This window comes from Vombatus ursinus, unplaced genomic scaffold (genome assembly GCF_900497805.2).
Source record: "Vombatus ursinus unplaced genomic scaffold, bare-nosed wombat genome assembly UNPS02014809.1, whole genome shotgun sequence".
NCBI classification, from domain to species: Eukaryota; Metazoa; Chordata; class Mammalia; order Diprotodontia; family Vombatidae; genus Vombatus; species Vombatus ursinus.
Genome location: NW_020954587.1, coordinates 9506016 through 9527417, shown reverse-complemented (window position 1 = coordinate 9527417; position 21402 = coordinate 9506016). Strand labels below are relative to the sequence as shown.

Here is a 21402-nt window from a genome sequence, read left to right as displayed (position 1 = left end):
TTGTTTGTATGAAAGTAATATTTAAATTCTGATTTCTTTTATAAGCACAACTGTATTAAATGTTAATTTAGTGATTTGAAAATTTTAATGGAATAGAATTGTATCTGGAATAACTGAGTACATTCACAAGACACTCTTCTGCCTACCTTTCTGGTATAGCCTGTAATGACACTGCCTTACTTTTTGATTATATTGATTTGTTCTACTGATGTTTGATTTCTTTATAATGATGTAGAGGATGTGTCATCAAAGACAAACATTATCAAAAAAGAAGATAAGTTTGTCACATGGTAGGAAACTACACTTCCACCAAAGTGACCCATCTATCTATTCCCTCAACATTCTATGCTTTGTTCACTTCCTTCCCTCTACCTGGAATATTATCCTCTTCCCTCTCTGCCTATTCTTCCTTTAATTAATTCGTGATTTAATGCTTGAATCAAGTGCTAGTTTGTGGCCTTTCCTGACTGATCAAGAATATCCTTCCTCTTGGGCCTCAGCATTTTACAATTCTCAAATGCACTTATCAGATAATACTCTTTAGTATAGTTATCTGTATTTCTGTCTTACTTCCTTCCCCCCACACCAGCTCTTGCTCCAACAGGGGAAGGACCATGTCTTTATCCAAACTAATTTTTTTAATCTCCCCTGCACTGTGCTGTGTATACAATAAGTATTTAATTAAAATTTATTTAATCCAATTCAACATTTATTCAGCAACTAAAGTACAAGACATTGCTAAGGACCCAATGAATTCTGATTTAACAGAAACAGATATGATTATGCAATTCTCTTAGGATACATTAAGATGTCCCACAATCCTAAATGTGAAAGAGAGCATCTGTACCATATTTGAGATATAATCATAAGAACAAATTTTCAAGAGCTATCTCCTTTCAAGTATATAAATGGCTAAAGAACAAGAGAAGTATAATGGTACAGTTTTGTTTAATTATACTTTGATCAACTAAAGGCAATGCATTCTCTATGGTTGTGGTGATACACATGATAACTGACTGAATGTCAACTTAGTAATGACATGAAATAAATGGGATAAAAATGCATACTTGATCCAGGTTCATACTGGATACATATTCTCTGTAACCATCCAAGGTGTTCAGAAAGTGGAGGGAGATTCATGAAGAGGGGCCAAGAAAGCATCACCTCCAAGAGAGGAGGTGAAAAAGAATTCCCTCCCCATCTTGCTTTTCACAGACTTTTCATATCTTACTCCAAGTTGAACACTTAAGTTTCTCTAAAAAACATAAGGTTTTCTTTTCACAACACATTCCCAGAATATATAAAAGTTTTTAAAATAATGTTTTCTGCATCCGAACATTAGCAAATCTAGAATACAGTTGTGTTTCAGTCCCTTGACCACCAGATAACTGTATCTAGAATATGAAATTTTTTAAAAAATTAAGTTTTATGGATATCTTTTATTTTTATATCACCTAGATTTCCCTCTGTATCTCTCCCCTTCTCTCTTCCTTGAGATCCACCTCTTTTAACAAAGAATGTGTTTTCTTTAAAATAGGAAGAAAAAAATCCAGTAAAGTTCATAGTACATCAAAAAATAATCCGATGCACTATACAATATTCCATATTTCTAGTTCCTCCCTCCCATCTCAACAAAAAAGCAATAAATGGTGCTTTCTCATATCACTTCTTGCACAGCAAAAGAAGTTTTAAAGGCTAGAAAGGACCAGCTACTTCCATTTGCCTCTCCCTTTCACAGATGAGGAAACTGAGGCACAGAGACTTGCCCCTGTCTCAGAGCTAATTGTGGCAGAGCTTGGAGTAAAAAAAGTCAGGTCTTCAGACTTTCAGTCCATATAACACATTCTGCAGTGACTTTTTGAGAGGGGGAACTATTATCAACATTTGAAAGTGTTAAGGTGAATTAGTAAAGACTTGGCCCCCAGTTGTTGATCTGCATTCTCTAGACCCGTTCTAGGACTAGGACCACATTGTCCAACTAAACTTATTTCTCGGGGCCTATTTCCAGACCTCAAGTATTATACATTTATCTTCAAGGAGGAAGAATAACACTGGCTACAACTGTGGTTTCTTGCTAATATACCAGTAGCTCAAATTTAAATAGCTGCTTGCCTAAGCAGTAGGAAACAGCACAAAGGGGCCGAGCATCTGTGATTTCAGGCAGTCATGGCCTGGTCCAAGATGAAGATGTTCCAAATCCTTCACTTAAATATAAACCATACTCACTGAAACTGGCACACCATTCTACCTCTGTTTTTCCATGCTACTGAATTTACAAAAGTCTGTGATTGAAGTTTTGAAGAACTGATCTTCCATTAAAAATGAGAGAGGCTTTCTGGTCAGTTCTTGGAGGTAAGGGTGCCATTTTTACTGAGCTTCCATGTTAACCCCCATGTTCATCAGCAAAAAGTTAACAACAAAGCAAGCAGAAAAGCTGAGGGGTTGGGGGCAGCTAGATGGCACAGTGAATACAGCACCAACCCTGGATTCAGGAAGTCCTGAGTTCAAATCTGGCCTCAGAAACTTGACACTTACTAGCTGTGTGACCCTGGGCAAGTCACTTCACCCCACTGCCTCACAAAAAAAAGAAAGAAAAGCTGGGGAGCAAAGGGCAAGGGAATCTTTTACCTTCAAATTCTTACAACCGAAAGTAAGAGATAAGGATAAAACAAAACAATTAATTCAGCTTCTTACTTCAGAAGGATAAAAACTAAATCAAAACAGAAGCACATAAAGGGAACCAAGAGGGATAAGGGCTGTGGAGCACTGAACTGCTTGGTGCTATTGATGGATCCTGAAAAGTCAAAGGTGGAATAGCTGGTGTTTTTGAAGAAAGGTGAGCAGAAGCTCAGAGGAAGAATAAACTAGGGAATCAATAATTTTATGCAATGCAAAAACAACTTTAAAAACAAAATACTTTTCCAAGCCAAATAACTAATGAGAATAATTTATTTCTTTTAAAAAAACCATAGGCTTACCTTTACATGATGAATAAGGCATTCCTCCACATTTACTTTGTAAGTCTCTATACCCAGCTCCTTAGATAATCGTAGGATTCTATTTTGAGTAGGTCCTACATAAGCTCCACCAATATCAACATAATCAACAAAGTCATTCTAAAAAAAAAAAAAAGATGGATTGAAAGATTTTCATTAAACACTTTTTAAAAAGAATAATTTCAGTCATTACAAAGGATTTCCCCATTGATTGTGTGCCCTCACCATGAAGTAATGGACCTGGAGTCAGGAAGACCTGGGTTCAAATGCTCTCTCTCATACTCAGATATGTGACTACTGGTAAGCCACTTATTCTCTAAACCTCCATTATCTCATCCATAAAATGAGGATAATAATACTTGTAATATTGTTGGGGAAATAATATTGGCCAATAGGAATAGCATGAATAAAGGCAAGAAACTTCAGGTCACAGTAAGTGGTCATAGAACAGTACAGTTTGGCTGCAACATGGAGTGTCTGAAGGAAGAGATAAGCTCGGAAATAGTAGCTGGGGCTTAGTTGTGGGGAAGCTCGAATGTTGGGCTAAAGAGTTTACATTTTATTCAGTAGGCAATGGAAGTCATTGAAAGTATTTTAGAAAAGGGGTAACATGATCAGAAATGTGCTTTTAAATGATTAATCTGGCTGCATACTGCAGGATGTGACTCAATCAATCAACCAACAAGCATTTAATAAGCACCTACTATGTATCAAGAAAACAACATGGACAGTATGGTCCATGGAGTAACAAAGTGTCAGACATGACTAAACAACTGAACAACAATGTGCTAGGAATCAAGAGACAAAAAAATCCTAGCGGATAAAAGCTGACCTCGGAGAAAGATGTGGATTCAAGTCCTCCTTCAGACACTTGATCAGCCTGTTGTTGTTGTTATTTGTCCTTCATCCTCAAAGAGGTCCAACGGCCAACTATGTGACCCTGCCCTCGGCAAATCTCTAAGACTATAAGTCACAGAGAAAGTGTCAATTTGCATTGGTAGTTTTCTCATTTGAAAGGTCCCTACACTGATAAAATCATAGGTTCAGTCCCTATCACTGTGCGCCAAGCACTATGCTAGGAGCTGGGAATATTAAGACAGGAAATTTCTATCCTGATGGGGGAAGATACGTGTGTGTGTGTGTGGGTGTGTGTGTGTGTATGTATATATGTATGTATGTAAATAAGTACAAAACCAATACAAGGTAATTGGGACAAGAGACACTAGCACCAGGACGATTAATAAAGACAGGAGTAAAGAAGGTGGCACTTAAAGGAAACCAGGAATCCCAACTGGGAGAGGTGAGGAGAGAGGGTATTCCATGCATAGGAGACAGTCTGCGCAAAAGCAAAAGAAAGAAAAGCTGGGGAGCAAAGGGCAAGGGAATCTTTTACCTTCAAATTCTTACAACCAAAAGTAGCTGTCCCTCATGCCTGGAATGTTCTCCCTTCTTTGCTCCAACTACCAACCTTCCCTGGTTTCCTTTAATTTTTGTTTTAGTCATTTTTCAGTCACACCTGACTCTTCATGACTGCTTTTTGGGTTTTCCTTGGTAAAGATACTGGCATGGCTTGCCATTTCCTTCTCCAGTTCATTTTACAGATGAGGAAACTGAAGCAAACAGGGTTAAGTGACTTGCCCAGGATCACACAGTTAGTAAGAATCTGAGCTGGGACTTGAACTCATGAACAGAAGTCTTGCTGACTCCAGGCCCAGCACTCTATCCACTGTGCCACCTAGCTTCCCCTGGTTTCTTTCAGTTCCAACTAAAATTACATATCCTACAAGAAGCTTTCCCCCAACACTCCCCTTCCCCTTTTAAGTCCAGTGCCTTCCCTCTGTTAATTATTTCCTGTATATCTTGTATGTAGCTTGCTTTGTATATATTTCTTTGCATGTTATCTCCTCCATTAGATTTTAATCTCCGTAAGGGCAGGGACTTTTTGTCTCTTTTTGAATCCCCAATGTTAAGCACAGTACCTAATACATGTTAGGCACTTAATAAATATTTATGGAATTGAATTGACTACTATCTCCTCTCTGGATTTCAACGATACCTCTCTCTTTCTCTCTCTCTCTCTTTTTCTCTCTCTGTCTCCCCTTCTCCTATCTATCTGACTGCTCTTTCTTAGTCTCTTTTGTGGGATAACTACAATATGCCTTCTAAATGTGGGTATACCCCAAGGTTCTGTCCTGAACCCTCACTACCCTTTCTCTCAGCCCCATCCATGTCAAACCTAATCCCTGAACTCCCTGCCCTTTCTAGTAAGTCCTCTGGAAATTTCTTTCCATAATTAAGAAGTTTTTCATGAGGTGCTTCTAGGACAAGACTAAAGATTAAAGAGAATGATGGGATGATAGTAGGGGAAATCTGCTGGAAAAAAACAGGAGGGATGGGATCATGCATACATGTTGAGGGATTGACCTTGGTAAGGTGAATAGCTAGTTCATTATAAGAGCCTGGAGGAAAGGAGGAGATAAGAAAATGGATGAGGTTGTGTGATGCTGAACTGGTGTCTGGGATGGATAATAAATGGGAATCTATGGAGGAGAGAGACACAGTTTATCAGCTTTCTGCTTAGAGTCCAGAGGTTCCCAAAGTTTTTTGGCCTACTACCCCATTTTCAAAAGAAAATTACTCAGCACCCCTCTGGGGTTAGGTTAACCCTTATTTTTATTCAACACTCCCCAATTGCACCCAAGGCTACTACCAATCCCCCACCCCCAATCATTCCAGCGCCCCCCTCCAGGGGTGGTTATAACCCACTTTGGGAATCTATGACCACCTCCTCAAACAAATATATTCAGTCCTTGGGAATATTTTGTGCAGCTTCCAGGTGAAACCACATCAAATTTTACTATTTTAATTGAATTATCAGTAGTATTTTGATAGGATTAATTAGCCTAATCAAAGGCAAATTTCATAATAGCCTCCTTGCAAAATGATTTTATTTGATCCTCTACTACAAACAAGTCTATTCATATTAACGTCTATCTACCAATATTTTAAATAATCTATTCTGTAGATCCTAATTTTCTGTCTCCCTTTCTCTCACACAACTGAAGATGAACAGGTTTATGAGCATTTAGCAAATTTGCTGATTTGAAAATTGGAATACTTTGCTATAAATGGAACCATGTTCTAATGTAATAATGATATACATCAAGGGGTTCTTAACCTATTTTGTGTCATGGACCTCTTCTCAGAAAAAAAATGTTTTTAAATAATTGAAGGAAATGCTAAATTTTAGTTAGAGATTAATGAAAATAAAGATGTCTTTTTTTTTTCCTGTCCAAGTTCATAAACACCTGAAATTTCTCCATGGATCCCAGGTTAAGAACCCCTGATACATAGAAATGATATAAGCATGGAAACCCATGAAACTAACCTAAGGCAGTGAATATGTATGGGGGAAATAATGCTGACATATAACTACTGCCCGAAATAAAGAATCTGGTTCTTTAATTTAAAGCATTTTATGTGAAGGTACATACCTATTGAGAGCCATAAAGAAGGAATCAACAATCCAGGCTTTCTAACACTACTAGGTATCTCTCATTAAAACTGAAGAATGTTAGCACCTTCTGGATCAACTATTCCAAATCCTTCTGTTGTCAGGAGGAAAGTTGAGAGCATGCTTTATTCAAAGGTCACACAGTTAATTAGTAGAAAACCTGTGATCCCATCCTCCTGACTCTCAATCTAGTGCTCTTCTACTCAGGCTATCCTGTTTTATCATTTCAGTACCTATCACTACTGGTAAAGGAAAATTCAGCTTAACATATATTAATTTTTTTAAAAAAGGTCATTCAACACTATTAGAAGTAGAGACAGTAGGCAATAAAACATCCAAAAGCAAATGAAGGGGAACTGGAACTGGGAATCCTCACAGGAGGGATTTAAAAGTCTCCTGATTAGAAAAGAATTTATGTGTTATTGGGTTATGGAGAGAACCCGTGCAATCCTTCTTAAACTGATGGAAAGGCTGAGGTTCCATGATACCACAGATAAGGAACTGAACTTGATTTCTCAGGGTCTTCTTAGCCCTCTGAATTTCAATTATCTTCTTAGCCCTCTGAATTTCAATTGTACTTACAGTGTGTGTCAGATAGTGCAAATGAAATATTATGAAGCTCTCACCCTCAAAGTGTAAGTCCTTCCTCCAACTCGGTTCCGTGCCTCTAAAACCACAACATCAATTTCATATTCGGCCAACAGTTTGGCAGCAGACAGACCTAAGCGAAAAAGAGAAAGAGATAGAAAGTTATGCTTAATAAAATTCATTTCCTTATAAATATATCTGGATTGCTGAATCAATTCTACAACTACTTGCTAAAAATCTACCATATCCATACACATATCACTATATTCCCACAAAAGGCATGTTCCTATATAAAGAGGTAAAAAGGGTGTCCTTAGAAGTATTCCCTGGTTATTCTGGGCCTTGCTGATCTCGCAGTCTTCTGATATGAGGCTCACAGTGTCTACAGAATCCAATTTAGCATCTACACACATGCTTTCTTATATTATTTGCTAACTGTTTAACATTTATTCATCTTTTTTCTTCAGCTAAGTATGTATTAGGTTCTGTGAAAGTATGGACCATATCTAACAGCCTTTCTTGATTTCCTCAATTCCTAGTTTCTTCCCCCCCAAAACGATCTTTTATTTAACTACAACATGTATGTTTGTACTTCTTTATTTTTATGGTTTAAATATATTTTATATGTATATATTATTTACTCCATTTTAAATGCAAATACATTGCGAAAAGGGAATGTTTCATTCTTGGGACTGATACTCCCAGAGCTTTGCTTAGTAGCTGGCACAAAGTGGGGGCTTAACAGATAGTTGCTGGTTGACTTCTGATTTTTCTTACAGCACCAAAGAAATATTAGGCCACTGACTGCTTGAAAATCCTAATAAAAAAGATGAGATTTTACAGCCAAAAGAATGAGAGACAACACGGTGTATAGAGAGAGAGCTGCTCTTGGGGTCAGGAAAATTTAAGTTAAGTTCTATAGATACCAGCTTTGTGATCACAGGAATGTTCAAGCAACAACTTAATAATTAAAGTTACAAATGATTTATTAATTTGCACCTCATGAAGGGTGTTTCTAAATAAGGAATTTCCTTACAATGATTAAATTATAGGTCTGTCCTACCCTTCAAAAAAGCCTATCAATCCAGGCAACTAGGTGGTACAGTGGGTAGAGCTGTAACTGGAAAGACCTGGGTTCAAATCTAGTCTTGGCACTTACTAGCTGTGTCATGCAGGGTAAGTTAAGAGGCAACTTAACCTCTTCCTGCCTCAATTTCCTCATCTGTAAAATGGGAATAATAGCACATTATAACAGGGTAATTGTGAGGATTAAATGAAATAATATTTGTAAATCATTTTGCACATCTTAAGGCAATATTTAAATGCTAGATACTATTACTATTATGAGAGAGAGAGAGAGAGAGAAACTGAAAAGTAATTGAAGGAGATTAATGAACTTTATGAATCTAGACCAAATAATCTATGGTAGGTTTTACTTTTTGGTGGTTTTTTCTTTGCTTGTTATAAGAGCAACATATTTCCTGCTAATTTTACAGCAGTGACTTGCTTATATATACTACAGGGGTCAAACTCAACTCCTGCAAAACTCCGACTGCTGTGGTCAGAACCACATTAAAATGTAAATTGGGAAATACTTGACAGAACAAATAAAAATACAATATCGACAATGTTAATTTGTGGTTTTTTAAGTCAATATGCCACCATAGGGATCCCTTCTGTTTGAGTTTGACCCCACTGGCCTAGATTGTAAGTCCAGATGATGGACATATCAGTTGTGACTGGACCCATACTCAAAGTTTTTCCAGTTCAGAAGGACCATCCAGAACATGTGAATTGGCTACAGAACCCAGGATCACCTCCACATGATGAGGTGGTACCAGAATAGGATTTTGTATTTTATACCATTCAACTGCATAGAAAAGAGAGGCTTTAATTGCTGGGGGCAAAAAAGCTAATTCAAACTATGGTAGATGTTTGAAAGTCACTTCACAACTCTTTTGGTGGTAGAACACAGGTGTTTTTCATTAGATTCATTTATATGCTGTAGCATATAAAACTCCCTAACAGATTTATTAATGAAGTACATGCCCTGTGCATTATATGTACCATATTTATAAATGGTCTTCAGACTCTTGCCAAATTGTGAGTTTTCTACTTCATGCAGGAGCCCATTTGCATCAGATGTCCTGATGTTTTACACAAGAGGAGCCGAGATGACCCTGCATTAGAGAGACTGATCTCACTTTGTCATAATTTTAAGATAAAGAAAAGAACAAAAAGTTTAAATTATTTTTCCTGGGAAGCAACCCCTGGGAGATGCAGCCTGGCAACTGTTCATACAGGTGCTACAGCCACAGCTACTGAAGATCCAGAAAGAAAGTTCTTGCCCTGAAAGTCTTTGATTTTGTCAAATGGTTCAACAGAAACAACTGATATGATTTTGATCAGCATAAATGACATTAAAGAAGAGGCATCACCATCTATTTTGCCTCTGCACCATAAGGACAACTGGACCTTTCCATCTGACTTGCAGGCAAAATATTCCATACGTGTTATCCTTGACAGTAGGGATGTTTTAGTTTTCTATTTGTATCCCCAATATTTAACAAAAGGATTTGCAGATAGTAAGTGCTTAATCAATGCTTCATTCATTCATTCTGTTAGAGCAAGGGTCTTCAAACTACAGCGTGAGGCCAAATCCCATCTGCTGCCTGCTTTTATATGGCCTGCAAGCTATGGTTTTTACATCTTTAAATAAAGCTGTATATTTAAAAATGTAAAAGACATTCCTAGCCAGGAGGCCATATATACACAAATAGGCAATGGGTGGTATCTGGTCCTCAGGCCATGGTTTACCCACCTTAAATTAGAGGAAAAAGGTCACTGAACACATATAGTTGCTACTCTTTACGATCTCCCACACAATGCTTAACATTAAATTTTTAGTGAGCTTGAGGAGCTGGTTTCCCAGAAGCAACAACTGGAAGTGGGGTGAGAGTCAGAGCCATGCAGACACAAGCTATATGACCTCCACTAAAGTGGAAACAGATGACCTGACATAAAAGGAAGTTAAGGGAGAAAGAATTTACAGCTGGAAATCTAGTCCAACCCCTTTATTTTATAAATGAAGAAACTGAGGTCCAGAAAGGTTAAGACTTTTCAATGTCATATGACTTAAGATGGTAGAAAAAAGAGTACCTCAAAACTCTATACATGCTGTCTATTATAATAGATGTGCTTAACGACATTCTAAACAATCAATAAATGTTGAGCTATGTTCTTTGTCTTCTGCTTAGAAAGGCAGAGAAGTATATATTTTTGAAAGATTTCAATCAAAACAATTTTTGAAAAAAAAATTGATGCTTAAGGTTTAGTTATGTGGAAAAACACATTTATGTAAACATGAAACATTACCCTATCATATTTTTAAAATCATCTTTCCAATAGAGCAAATTCCCTAAAATGTATCATTTTTTTTTGTTTAATGGAACCATGATTTCACAGCTGTTTTCAGTGAGGAAACTCCTTCTACAAAGCAAATTGTCAACTGCTCTTCAATTTGTAGTCTTAGACAGTTTCGGGTATTCCAAAAATTGAAAATGGGTTATAGGCAACTAAAAAAATTTTGGTCCCAGAAATGCATTGCTAATGTAAGAGCAAATATTGAAGATACTTGTAGTACATATAGCTACATCTATAACTTCCTGTTGTTTAATCATTTTTCAGTCATGTCTAACTTTTTGTGACCCCTTTTGGGGTTTTCTTGACTTAGGTACTGGAGTGATTTGCCATTTCCTTCTCCAGCTCATTTTACAAATGAAGGAACTAAGGCAAACAGGGTTAAGTGACTTTTCCAGGGTTACACAGCTAGCAAATGTCTGAAGCTGGATTTGAACTCAAGTCTCCAGATTCTGGGCCCCTTGCTGTATCCACTGTGCCATCTAGCTCCCCAGCTAACTTCGGGGCTCCCTAAATCTTATTTCTTAATTATAAGCCAAATTTTATAGAACACCAGAGAATAGCCTAGAATAAATAGGTTGGAGAAAAAAACTCAAAGTAACATAAGTCAACAAGCATTTATTAAGTACCTACTATTTACCAGGTACTGTGCAAATAACTGGGAATACAAGAAAGGCAAAAATAGTACCTGCTTGACTTCAAGGAGCTCACAGTCTAATGCGAGAGACAACTATGTACAAACAAGATGTATACAAGAGGAACTAGGGTAAATCTTAGAGGGAAGGCATTAAGATTAAGGAAGACTGGGAAAGACTTCTTTCAGAAGGTGAGACTTTAGCTGAGATTTGAAGGGACCTGGGGAAGTCAAGAGGCAGAAATGAGGAGGGAGTGAATACTAGGCATGAGGGACAGCCCAGTAAAAATGCAGTCAGGAGATGGAGTGTCCTGTGTGAGGAACAACAAGGCAGCCAATATCACTAGATCCTAAGAATGCAAGGAGAGAAAAAAGGTCTAACAAGGCCTTTTTGGCTTTTTATAACTTTTCGTTAAGAGAGGGCCAACTAATGAATGGATTTAAAAGCCAAATGGAGGATTTTATATTTGATTCTGGAGGTAACACGAAGCCACTGGAGTTTACTGAACAGTTGGTGACATAGTGAGACCTATGTTTTAGGAAGATCAAGTTGACATCTGAGTAAAGGTTGGACTAAAAAGAAAGAAGATTGGAGGCAGAGAGATCAACCGAAAGGCTATTAGAATAATCTAGGAATAAGGTGAAGAGACTGATCCAGTATCAAGAGGACAGAACGGGGTGTATAGCAGAGATGCTGCAAGGTGGAATCAACACGATGTGGCAATTGATCAGAAATGTGGAATGGGAGAGTGAGGACCTGAGTTTGATACCTAGTTGGTGAGCCTCAACAACAGTGAAGTTAAGGAGAGGGATTTGGGAAGAAAGATAACAAGTTCCGTTTTGTACATATCAAATAAATTTGTGCTATCTATGTATGGGACATCCAATTTAAGATGTTGACTGGATAGTTGGAGACACCAGACAGGTCCAGAGAGAGGTTGGGGCTGAACAAATACAGCAGAGGTTTATTTGCATAGAGGTGACAATGTAACCCAAGGAAACTGATGAAATCGCCAAGTGAAATCCAGAGCACCTCAAAAGTCTTAGGGTACTAAAATTGCACTAAGGGATGACCTGTAATGTAAGGAAAGAGGAGAAGAAAATGAAGGGCAGGGCTTTGGGAATATCCAAGGTTAGTGGCCATGACTTAGATGAAGATCTACAAAAGAAGACTGGGAAGGAGCAGTCAGACAGGTTAGAAGAGAAACAGCATATAGTGTGTCTCAAAAACTAAAGAAAGAGAATATCAAGGCAAAGAGGAGTTGAGTTACCAACTTTTGCAAAGGCTGCAGAGAAGTTATAAGGATAAGGACTGGGAAAAGACCATTATAGGCAAAATGATTAAGAAATCATTGGTAATTTTGAAGACAGCAGCTTCAATTGTATGAAGAGGTCAGAAACCAGCCTGCAGAGGATTTGCAGGAGCATAAGAGGAAGGAAGTAGATGCACTGACTGCAGAAGAATGCCTTCTCTCAGCACAGAAAGGGAGGAATGACACGGGATGACAGCTATCAGGGAGAAATGGATCAAGTGAAGGTTTTTTAAGAATGGGGAACATATGGGCATGTTTACAGGCAGTAGGGAAGCAGTGGTTAGACAAGGGGAGACTGAAGAAAAGTGAGAGACGGAATGGGGTCATTTGTACATGTGGAAGGGTGGGTCCTTGGCAAGGAGAAAAACCACCTACATGAGGCAGGGGTGAATGAGGAGATAGCAGCAAAAAAATCTGAGATATGAGATAAAGAAAAGGGAATAAGAGAGAGTTCTCTGTGAATGGCCTCAAAATTTTTTTTCAGAGAAATTATTAGGCAAAGTTTTCAGTTGAGGGGGTGAGGGAAAGAAGAGTTGCAGAAGGCTTCGGTAGGAATGAAAAGGATTGTGATGAGTAAAATAGTAAGTCAATTAGGGAAGTATTAAAAGGGTTGCTTTTCCAGTTGAGATTGCCTAACATAATTCTCTAACGGCATCAAGTCAGCATGGTTTTGTGATTTTCTCCAACTTTGATCAGCACATGAGTAAGATCAGAAGCAGAAGCAGCAGATGGTGGGAATAATCCAAGGCTGAGACTTAGCAAGGCAAGACTGGCAACTAGACAGAGGCAAGGGACTTAAGTGAAGAGGGCAGTGTACAGTTGAACTGATTCTGTAATGGTGCAAGATGGAGAAAGGATTAGTGTGGCCAGCGTAGGGTAACAGCCTCTGAAAGGACTAAGGGGCTAAAGGACCAGAGGCCACAGTGAGAATGAAGAACAGGGTTTAGGGTTACAAGGCAGAGGGACAGGTGGCATGGCAACAGATTGTTATCAGATAAGGGAATTTCTGAGTTCACAATTTGTGGGTGATGGTAGTATGACCATATCTTTGTGTAGCTGAGGTTGGTGAAGGAGTAGAGCATGGGATATGAGTTAAGATGTTTGAGAGAATATCAATAAATATGTTGAAATCCCTTAATAGGAGGCTATCCTCATAACTAGGAGAGGACAGAAGACAGAGCCAGGGACTGAATTCATTGAGGAAAGAAGGGAAGTATCCTGGAGGTTGCCAGATAACAGATAAGGGCAAAGAAGAAGGTTAGGGGTTGCAAGGCAGAGGGAGAGGAGGAATGAAAACAAGATTACATTCAGATAAAAGAATTTACAAGTTCATGAACATAGAAATAGAACAATTTTGGGTGACAGCAAGATCAAAGTTATGATATTTTGATGTTTTTGAAATTTTCCTGGAATAACTGTCTACATCCTCAGGAAGAACTTTTGAAAATCATTTTCGTTCTCTTCTCTGACATAGTCAGCCCAATTGAAAGTCAGAGGACCTGAGGGTGAATTCTAGTTAGGCCACATATTACCTGTGTGATGTTGGACAAGTCCCTTCACCTCTATGGGCCTCAATTCCCTCATCATAAAATTAGCAGTTTGGAGCAGATAACTTCTGAGATCCCTTATAACTCTACACTTTACAAAGCAAGATATTTTTTGAACTTTAAATCATTAGAATCACAGATTTAGAGATAAGAAGGGAACACAATGCTATCAGATGGAGTGTAAATATTTTGCAGATGATAAAAAAAGTAATAATAGCTTATTTATTAATATAGTGCTTTCAAGTTTGCAAGATGCTTTACAAATATCACTTAATTTAATCCTCACAACCACCCAGAGAAGTAGTGCTATTATTCTCCCCATTTAACAAGGAGGAAACTGAGGCAAATAGAGGTTAACTGATTTGCCTAGGGTCAAATAGCTATTGAGTGTCTGTGGCTGGATATGAACTGCAGTCTTCCTGACATGAGGTCCAGTACTCTGAACACTGTACCACTCAACTGCCTAGTATAAGGCTAAATGAAGAAAGGGGACTTGCACAGCATCACACTGTAGTAAACGTCAATGCTGGGGCTAGAACTTAGGTTTTGGGAACTTAAGATCAATAAATACTCTTACCACTGTTTCCTCTTTTGCAATGAAAACATCTCAGGATACATCCATTCAAGATACCACATCTAAAAAATGCATCTAAACACTCTGTCAAAAACCATTTATAAGATTACAAAATACCTGAATTTCACCTATTTCCTGTAATTGCACTTCACTCATATTCCAAGACATCTTTTGCACACCATAAGATTACCTAAACCATTTCTAGAATTCTCTCAAATGCCTATTTACATTTACATAAAAAAGGGTGCTTCAAGAAGTCACAGTTCAATTTAAACTATTAAAATTTAAAATCAAGCTAAGCCTTTCTGGACAGCCTGTTTAAATGTACATACATACATATGCACATACATATCACATATTTGTGTGTATGTAACAGGTAGCTTGGTGAAATGACTAGAGAAATGGCTTTAGTCCCAGAGATAAGAAGATCTGGATTAAATTTCTACTTTTGACTCATACTAGGTGACCCTAGGCCAGTCATTCAATAACTCTGTGCTCTAGGCAACTATGCAGTTCTCCATTGGCAGAAGAGGTTTCTCTACCTGAGAATTTCCTCTATCTATGAAATCACAAGTTTAGTTCCGATTGCCATATATACATGTATATACATACACAAACATACATACAATTAATAGATTATTTTCAGTACGTTGTAAGGTAACATAAAATCTCCAGGAAATTTATAGAATGCTTGAAAATTAAAGTTTTGCATTTATGATACATATGGGTTTTTTGATACCAACAACCGACCTATGAAACCTCTCTTTAGAAAAAATGAAGCCCAGACTATCCCTGCTATAACTGCAGATTTCTATAAGCCTGTTTCAGATGCAAACACTGACAATATGTTGAGAGAGGCCTGCAGGGCACTCCCTTGTTTTACAAATGAGAAATATGATCCTACCTTCAAATAGCAATAATTTTAAGAATAAAATTCTCCCCTTTGGATTTTTTATTTAATTTTGTGATTTTCACAGTAGGGGAAAAGGAAGGAGAGACAACGTTTTAGCTAATGTGACAAAATACAGTCTATTTTTTAAAGCATTGTTTGAGATTTCAGACAACATAGGTCTATTTGTTATTACAGCAGCATAATCAGGGCAAGATGATTAATATAAGCGACAGCAGTTACCATGGTAACTGCAAACAAAGCTCTAGCTGCAGAGACACTGTTTAAGAAAACAGTTTCCCAACTGATTTTGCATTGCTTAAACCTAAAAATTGCTGTTGTCACATACCCAAGTGATATATAATTATTACATAAACAAAACCAGAGCAGCACAAGTAATAAGTGAGTTTACAGGGTAGTCTCAGAGGCAGAGATGGCCTTCTACTTTCTAAAACAAACTTATTCCTTGTGATCTACATCTCATTTCTTCTTGGGACCTATGTCCCACACATCTTTTCCATCTCTCTGGTGCCTTCAGTCTCTCTTTCTACAGTCATTCTACACACTCATTTTCTATAGCTGCTCTGGGGCTGTCATTGACAGATTTCTGTGGAGGTCTGAATCAATAACCAAGGGTCTTTTCAATTCTGAGATTCTGTGGTTCTCTTGTTTCTGAACTACCCAAACCAAAACAAACCCAAAAGCAGGGGGGAAAACAGGTCATCATTCGACAATTTCAAGACTTTCCAGCCATCACTTTTTTATCCTTTCTTTCAAGGCTAAATTCCTCAAATCATTGAAAAGCCTGTTGATTCCATTGTCATCACTCACATATTAACCCCTAAAAATCTGGCTTCTACATCCAAAAAGTCCATAGTATTTGTTCTAAGGTCAACAAAAACCTTCTTTTAAGCCAGGAGTTTAAAAGGGGTTTATGGAAAGAAAATATTAAAAGATGCCTAGGACAGAATGGTCACACAGGAGAAGGCAAACAAGCAGAGTCACTGAAGCCAAGGGAATTGTATCTCTTTGATTTTTTTAAAAAGTGCTATTCCTTTTTCACAAAACTAGAGCAATAGAGGTATTTAATAAGACAATAACAAGTTCTCCAAAAAGACAAAATTGAAGTATGAGGAGAGCATCAAATAGCTGTTAACCAATTCTAGATGTATGTTTGTCTTAACTAATCAAGACAGGATACAAGGTATAGGGACCAAACCACATGAAACTTCATGTTCACTTAAGACTGGCAGCTAATCAACTGATTTTAAACCTTTTCTGTAATGAGAGCCAGAATTGTGTTGGCAATGCAAGTGCCTCTATACTGTAATTATCTGCCTGTGCACAGAAACTCACATACACTAAGATAAACCTATATGCAGATGTGTTATTTATTTTCACAGGAACAACATCCTTTTTTAAACATTCCAATGGCAATCTTCCTTAGGCTAAGGACTCATTTTTGCTTCAAATGACACTAAGAAATAAGTTAACAACTGGCTTTATTTGGCATGAATTACAGACTCGTTGTCTAGACAGACCCAATTTATTTGATTACTATTTAGTCCTCATCTTCACTTAAGCTAAGAGGAATTGGTTTAAGGATGAGAATGTCATCACCCTATAATTCATTGTTTCACCCTATTTCACAAAAATGTCCTATCAGGAGCACATTGGATACTCTCTACAACGCTATACCATGGAATTGTTACAGATTTTAAAAGTATTATATTGACTTCGTTAATAAATTCTACCACTCTCCTAGTCACTAAGGCTGAAAACTATTAGTCATCTTTGACTTTTCCTTCTCCGTCAAAGGCCATATCCAGTCAATGTCCAAATCTGATCTACCCTGTCATTGCAGTCTATCTCAACATCCTTTCCTTATTCCATTTACACTTCCACCTCCCAAGTTTTGTCACATTCTGTCTTATTATTACTGTAATAGCCTCCTAACTATGCATCCTACCTCTAATCTCTACCATCACCAGTCCATCCATTACACAGCTGCCAATATAATCTTTTTAATGCATAGATCTGGCTCCACTTGCCTGCTCAAAAAACTTGTTTTTCTTTGAATACTGTATAGATGATAAAATTAAATTTCTCAAATGCACACCTCCTCATCTTCCCTTATCAAAATCCTTCTTTTCCTAAGCTCGCTTCTGGCCTTATCTCTTTCAAGATGCACTCCCTTATCTGCCACACTGCAATGTTCTCTATCTCCTCAGATTTTCACTTTTGCTGACTATCTCTCCTTTGCTTCCATTACACCCTACTTTGTGTTATACTTGTGTTCCTGCCATGTTCTCCCCTACATATCGCAAGTTCCTTAAGAGCAGGGACTATGTAATTTTTCATCTTGTCATATCTAGTTCCTACCATATCTAGTTTCTTACACATAGTAGATACTTAATAAATATTTGCTGAATTTACTAAATTTAAAAGTATAGGGTTCTGGGTCGACTCATCTTAAAGTGAATTCCATATCACCACAGGGATGCTATAGCAAAGCTCCAGGAATACCTTGTTACCCTCATATCTCCTCCTTTCTCTGTATTTCTTTCATCAATCTCAAGTATCATTTCTTTTACTTTTTAAGATTTATCAATACCCAGTGAAATGTACAAAATATATTCCCCACACCCAAGTGTTTGAAAAAACTGAATTATAGAAATGTGTGTATGTATATACATATACACACACAAATTTGTGTGTGTATATGTGTGTGTGTGTGTGTATGTCTGTGTTGGAAAGCATAATAGAGTCAAAAGACTAGTTTTGGATTTCAGAAAGGTAACTATCATTATAAAGAGACTATAATCTAAACCAGGGGTGGGGAATCTGAAGCCTCAAGGTCACATGGGCCCTACAGGTCCTCAAATGCAGCCCTCTGACTGAATCCAAACTTCACAGAACACATCTAAAAGACTTGTTCTGTAAAACTTGGACTTCATCAAAAGGCCACACGCGAGGACCTAGAAGGCCACATGTGGTCTCGAGGTTGCAGGTTCACCACCCCTGATCTAAACTATATTTATTTTTGAAATTCTATACATTATTCTAACAAGTTAAGGATACATTTGAGAAAAGGAAAATTAATTTTACTTATGTGTAAATGAAGTTTTTTCTAATATCATATATAGTTTAGTTAAAAAATTCAAAGAGTAGTATCATTCCACTTTATCATTTCTTAAAATTTAATATTTTGCCCCCTAAGTGATATAGTGAAAAGTGAACAGGACTGAACTGAGTTCTAACCCAAATTCTACAACTTATTATTAGTGTGGTCTTAGGCATATAATCTTTCTGGGCTTTGGTTTCCTATAAGGTCTACTGTAGTTATAATACATAATAAGTAATGTACAATTAAATTCATAGCATTTTACAACTACTATCTTAATAAACCTGGGAGGTAGGTTACTACTATCTCTACTCTACAGTTGAGGCAAGTGAGGAAAATAGAGGTTAAGTGACTTGCCCAGAATCACACTGCTAGTAAGTACACGAGGCTGGATTTGAACTCAAGTCTTCCTAATTCCAGGTTCAACATTCTATCTACTGTACCACCTAGTGGCACCTAAATTTTATAATCCCAATTTTCATTCATTAATTCCCTCAAGAAGTATTTAAGAACTTACTGCATCTAGGAACTACTCAGGCTCAAGGTATAAACTCTTATACAGGATGCCAGCTACATATTCATTTCCAGGAACAGGGACTAGATCTGGCATTCTATTTGCATAGGAAACTCCCCAGTCAGGAAAATGGCTCTACTAAATACACATCAGCTCCTTCTCTGCAACTTAAGAGTGTCAGAGAGCAGACTACATGAATAACGGGTGAAACCCAAGCTCACACAGCTTGTACTCGGCAGAGGGAGGATTTGATCCCATGTCTTCACGGCTTCAAGACCAGTTCTCTCTGCTGCCTCCATCAAAGTGGCAGCACAATTGAAAAACATTTAACTAGGAATTGTAACAGTGCCTCTGGCCTCACCTCTGGTTCAAGTCATTTCACTTTCCTGAGGATCTCAATTCCCTCATCTATTAAAAAAAGGGGGAGGGGGGCAGGTAGGTGGCACAGTGGATAGAGCACCCCGGCTCTGCACCTGAGTTCAAATCTGGCCTCACACACTTAACAGTTACTAGCTGTGTGACCCTGGGCAAGTCACTTAACCCCAACTGCCTCATCAAAAAAAGAGGGGGGAGGGAGTGAGGAGAAGTATGACTGGACTAAACAATTTCTAGGTCCCTTCTAGCCTTAAAATTCTCTATGGTCTCATGGACAATGTAATTTCAATTCTCAAAGATTATCATCTTGCTTTAAAATGTATATTAATGCCAATTTCCTTTGCTAACCAATTTTAAGTGACATAAACAGGTATTTGTTTACTTTAGCTCAACAAAAACTGAAAATGGAGACTTTTCATATCAAAATAATTCCCCATGACCTTGGAAAGCTAAAAACAAGAAAGTGAGCTAAGAGTTCAAGCTTTGCTTAGGGTTAGCTATTAGCATCTTTTTGAAAGATCCAAAGGAAGAGCTTTACATAATCTGAGAACTAGGGCCTTAGGGATAATCCAGCCCTAAAATACAATCAGGACATCCTGAGGCTTGAAAAAAGTAACAGTTAAATGCTGAGAAGAGAAGGAAATGAGGTTCAAGGCAGAAAGGGCACAGGTTTTCTTTAGCCTTTTTGTGTTTAGAGAAACAGAGAATTCCTAATTAAGTTATCTCGTGTGCTGACTTGGCCTATAGTATTTCTCAAAACTATCCCTTCCTTTTTATTTAACACTGCTACTCTAATAGTTTGGGCCTGGAACACCTGCCACCTAAATTACTTAGCCCCCAAATAGTCTTCCTGCCTCCACTTTCCTCTTCTCTCCAATTCATCCTTCTTAAACTGCCAAATTAATTTGCCTACAGTATACATCTGTTCAATTACCTATCGGATATTTCAAACTGAATGTCTTAGTGCCATATCAAATGCCACATATTAAAAAAAGAACTCATTTTCTTGCTCCCCATAACAATCTATCTTACAACCTTCCCTATTTCTGTTGAAGGTATCATCATTGTTGTCATCTCTCACGTTCATAACATTGATATTGTCAACTCCTCACTTTTCCTCACACAACATAATGTCACTGATCCTCTTCTAAAAATGAAGGATGAACAATAATTCAATAAGCTGCCAAATCTTTCTGTTTCTATTGCCACTCATTGAGTCATTCAGTCACGTCTGACTCTTCATGACCCAAAGCACGCCAGGACCTTCTATCTTCCACTATCTCTTGAAGTGTGTCCAAGTTCGTGTTCATTGCTTCCATGATACTATCTATCCATCTCCTCTTCTGTTGTCCCCTTTTCCTTCTGCCTTCAATCTTTCCCAACATCAGGGTCTTTTCCAATTAGCTCCTTCCCTATGCTCACCCAGCTCAGACCCTCATCATTTTTCACCTAGATTATGGCAACAGTTTCCTAACTGGTTTCTCTACCTCAAGTTTCTCACCACTTCTGTCCATCCTCCACACTGCTGCTAAAATGATGTTTCTTATGTTCATATCTGACCATGTCACTCCCTCACCCAAGAAAAGAGAGTATATCCTTATTGCCTCTAGGATAAAATATAAAACTTTCCTATTTAATTTTTAAAACTCTTTACAACCCAGCTCCAGAATTCATCATTTCAGCCTCACTTAGCAATATGCCTCCAGGAATCCTACATGCTGTGATCACCCAAACTAGCCTCCTATTCTTCCCAAATGGCACCTCAGTTAATATATTTATCCCTTTCCACTGGCAAAAACATATTTGGAATATATTCATTCCCCATCCAACCCCTTATCTTCTTTCTAGAGGCAGTTCAAACAAAACACACTCCACAAAGCTTTTCTTGATCCCTTCAACTACTAGTACCCATCC

The 21402-nt window shown here is 37.8% G+C and overlaps 1 protein-coding gene across 1 annotated transcript in view; it reads right to left on the bottom strand.

Annotated features, from left to right (window-relative positions):
- Positions 1 to 21402, bottom strand: part of MAOA (monoamine oxidase A) — a 101382-nt gene that overhangs the window by 69278 nt on the left and 10702 nt on the right. Inside the window, exons 3-4 of the mRNA XM_027875601.1 lie at positions 7137 to 7231; positions 2979 to 3116 (exon numbers count right to left, since the gene is read on the bottom strand). Of these exons, the coding sequence (XP_027731402.1) occupies positions 2979 to 3116; positions 7137 to 7231 (233 nt within the window). The remainder of the gene's footprint in view (positions 1 to 2978; positions 3117 to 7136; positions 7232 to 21402) is intronic.